The following is a 4052-nucleotide window of genomic DNA, read 5'->3' as shown; positions in this document are numbered from 1 at the left end:
CTTGTTGATCCGGAATATAAAGGCATCGTTCTCGTCTTCTAAGGGGGAAGGCTCAGGTGTTTTTGGATAAACTGACCAAAACCATCCCGTTCTTTGGGATGCACTTTGCACCCGCAAACTGTAAAGTCATACTTCTGAATATGCAGTTACTGAACATGCCAGTTACAATCCAGGGAGAGACACTCAAAGTTGTGGATCGTTTTACCTATCTTGGAAGTTGTATTAGTTCCAACTTTAGTGTCGATGTACGAAGCTGCAAGGCCCGGGTAGCTTCCGCTAATTTGAGACACAAAGCGGTATATTCCTGGATCTCAAGAGACGTGTGTATCAGACTGCAATACGGGCTGTTTTGTCGTATTGTTGCGAGACACGGACCTTCGGCCAATGGAACTGAAACGTCTTCAGGTATTCGACAGCCGTTATCTCCAAACCATAGTTGATGTAGGTTGGTTTCGGCGAATTCGTAACAGGGCAATTAGAGGGCGAGTTTTGGATTGTGACAAGGACCTGCATTGCCGAATGTGTCCAGCACCAGAAGCTGCGTTCCTTAAGCCATTTACTACGCATGCAGAAGGGGTAGCTGTTTTTCGTGCTCAATTCAGAGTGGCGGAAGCAGTGGGGTGGCCAACTCTTGACATTTCGAAAGGGGCATGAAAGAAGTTATGAAAAGTCTGGGTTGCTAATCGCCCTTTAGGACGGGAATCGGGTGATCACCACTGCTTCTGGTTGTAGGTGCTACCATGTATATCCGCTAGTCTACGTCAATGGCGTTCTTGTTGTCACTTTCCATCTAAATTGCTTGAATGTATGTCTGGAGGTGTAGGCACCTCGGAATGATTGGGTTAAGCTAATACTAAGATAAAAGATGGTTGTACGGCAGAGAAACTGTGTTGAATGTTGGCGATGGTGACAATGGGTTGCTAGTGAACAGCTTCAATACAAGATTTTTGTTCATTCTTAAGTACACAGCTTGAGTAGGATCACGGTGTTGTGTGGGCCCTTTGCAACAGTTCGCTTCTCCGTGGAATATATCGTCTGATTCTAAGTTATTTGCTTCGAGACGGTGGAGTGGTTAGGTCCAGTGACCTCACTCAAGGGCAAATTTCGTTGCCCTTTCTCCTCAGCTTCGTAATCAACCTGCTGATTAAATCTTATGTAGCCGTCTCTAACGGCTCGGAGACCGAAATGTTCTCAGGATGTTCATCCACAGACTTGAGTACGCTAATGGTCTGATATTGTTGCACGGTTTGACGTGCGCCTCATGCCTGGAAAATGTAAGACTGTACTAAAATACTGGATGGGACCAAACCCGAACCCTGTTTGTGGGTGAAATGATCGATGTTGTAGATAAAGTTATCTGTTTAAACAACTTCATAAACTCCGACGGAATGACCTATGGCAAAGGTAACTTCTGAATCGGGACGTCGACGTGACGTCATCTTGGCTGCCGAAAGCAGGGTGTGCACCACCGCGGCTTGATATGCGCTCAGAGACGTGGCTCCTGCTTGAGGGTCCGTGTTGGACCGTGGATGCCCCTGATTCATTGTGTGCATCCGGGCACATTGGATCAGTACGCCATGTGATTCTTGAGGAAAGAAACTTCCTCTGGATAGATCAAATGGGCAATATCCATAGGTTAAGCGGGTTGTTCCACGTACTCCGCAAATCAGAGGACCAGAGCAGAGCCCCTCTCGTCCAGCCGTCTATCGGATGGAGCAATTTATGCCTTGACGGTGAAGCGTGGAAGCCCTTACCAGTCAACTCACTGGCGTTGGCAATTGGACTACTGGATTAGTCAGCAGCATGCATTGGAGGTATATTGCCGCCCATGAGTCGCGTCCTTTCTTCTTGGTCGTAGACCTCGGGACGGTTGGCGAACATGGTAGATGTGGCCACTGATGGTCGCACATCAAAACCACGTCGCTCGATTCGTAGCACCACAAGTCCTGCTCAATCGGACAAGCAACAACTCAGCTGTCATCGCCTTATTCTCGTTATGCTCGACAAGTGAAACCTTAGCAGCTGCAACTACGTTTTTTTGCTGTGCCAATGGCTGATGAAAGCGGAATATGCAAACGCTCAAAAAGTAACCTCGGAGCCGTAAGCGGATTCCCATGTTTACTCATCTAGTTGAGTCCAGCCGCTCAGGGCAATCAACCATCACATTGATTGGACAGACCAACAGAAAGCACTCCTGACTGGTCAGAATATGGGCCAATCAGAATGGAGTGTTTTTGGACCGATACTCCTTGCCCTGGTGTCTAGCTTCGCCTTTTAGATTATAGCCTGATCACTCTTCCTTTATGTCCAAAGAGCCACCTCAATCCACCGTACTTTTGGTATACCGTGGTAGGCAAAAGAACGAACGCGAAAGGCCAACATAGTAGTATCAGACACAACAGTTGTGTTTATCCTCTCTTCTTCTGTTTCAGTCTACCTGATAAAGAGTATGAAAATTCCTTTGAAATCGTGATAGCCTACTGTTTCTTCTGTTTCAGCCTACCTGATAAAGAGTATGAAAATTCCTTTGAAATCGTGATGCTGAGCCTACTGTCCCGGTAAGCTGTTTATTTGGTCCGATTATGGCGATACTTAGTCTGGTGCTTGCTCAACAACCAACTCTCCTTCGCACCGTGCAACTCTTTCCTTCTATGATACACACCTCCGCGGTTGCCTAGTAAGTTGAATAATGAGTTTATCCATGGTCACACTCAGTGCCGAACCACTTAAGAAGAAAAAACGGATAGACCCGTTGATTGAACAGAATCGTTTGCGCAGAAGGACTAGAAAAATCGAAAAGGAAATCAAGCGATTCAATCGCCAACAACGTCAGCTGAAACCAGTTGCGGAACTGGAGGGCGATCGTAAATTACTCAAAGAGCTAGAGTAAGTCACAGTGCTTCTCGCTTTGTACTGCAAACCAAGCAGGCTATATGGTCGCCAACGAAACAACCTTTTTTCCGCTGTTTTAGATCGCGCAGGCGACAACCAGTGGACCTTAGTGAAAACGAAATTGACCGACGTGCGGTTCTGTTAAAACAATGGGGTCGTTATCAAACAAATGTGGCAAGAACTGAGTCTCAGCAGTTTTCTCGTGCCATGCGGGCGCAACAGAGAGCTCTCGATTGGCTCTATTTGACATCCCCGGAGCTGTACAAGGCCGCTATTCAACCGTTCTATTTACCCACTACGTGCACGACTGAAGGCGATTGTGTGCAAGACATCCTGGGAAAAATCAAGGGACCCTACTACACAGCGCCTAGAATCCACGGGGGTCTGGTCGATTGTCCGGAAGACTATGAACCACCAGATGGAGAAGCAGTTGACACAACGCCAGAATTCACTTACGAATTCGAGCTGGACCGCAGACTGTTGGCTGATCCTACTAAAAAGAAGACGGTAGTGAAAAAACAGATCGACCCAAAAGAAGAGACCGCCGCTAGCAGTGACACGAACTGATGATAGCTAGGCCACCACAGTGTATACACAGCCCGGGAATCGTTTAGCCAAAAGAAGATTTGCATACAACCGGTTCTTATTTTATTCATTTCGTAACACTTGGTCATCACATTGATTGTGGGAAGAGGTCAGTTACCTGGAAGAGAATAGAAGGAAAACGTATGAGTTTGGTAAACGATATGCATATGATATACGGATGATTGGTGCTTTTGGAGGGAATCCGGATGGAGTTTTAAAGGATGCAAATGAGAAAATGGAGGCAACCTAATCCTAACCTAGCGTACAGATAACATCAAACACGTCGACAGGCTTACTTTTTTCAGTCAGGGTTTTGAGGGTTACACGAACTTCATCTGTAGCTACCCTTTCGCCACATACATGATTGTACAGGTCACCGCCACTCGCTGGATCACGAGATCTATTTTTTTCTTGCACTCACAAATCATGCTACAATCGTGACTAACTTGACTACACAGCTCACAGTCGAGCCCTTCATCCCAAGATCTAGTTTTTTCCCTAATAGTACAAACCACGATACACATCCGATATCGGTTGTCTACCGTCAAAATGTACCTGAAAAACGATAAATCCCT

At 46.4% G+C, this 4052-nt stretch overlaps 2 protein-coding genes across 2 annotated transcripts in view; one reads left to right on the top strand and one right to left on the bottom strand.

Moving 5' to 3' along the window:
• Window positions 1–2501: 2501 nt before the first annotated feature.
• T265_13748 (hypothetical protein) overlaps window positions 2502–4052 on the bottom strand; it is a gene marked incomplete at both ends in the record, with an annotated part of 41661 nt that continues 40110 nt past the window's right edge. Inside the window, one exon of the mRNA XM_009170319.1 lies at window positions 2502–3595. Coding sequence (XP_009168583.1) covers window positions 3566–3595 — 30 coding nt within the window. The remainder of the gene's footprint in view (window positions 3596–4052) is intronic.
• Window positions 2565–3459, top strand: T265_13750 (hypothetical protein; the record flags this gene model as incomplete). The annotated part of the gene is made up of 3 exons (XM_009170321.1): window positions 2565–2677; window positions 2716–2886; window positions 2973–3459. 3 exons carry the CDS (start codon window positions 2583–2585, stop codon window positions 3457–3459), a joined length of 753 nt encoding a protein of 250 aa, XP_009168585.1.

This window comes from Opisthorchis viverrini, assembly GCF_000715545.1.
Source record: "Opisthorchis viverrini unplaced genomic scaffold opera_v5_98, whole genome shotgun sequence".
Classification (NCBI taxonomy): Eukaryota; Metazoa; Platyhelminthes; class Trematoda; order Opisthorchiida; family Opisthorchiidae; genus Opisthorchis; species Opisthorchis viverrini.
Note: the sequence above shows the minus strand (reverse complement) of the source record. Positions and strands in the feature narration are given on the sequence as shown.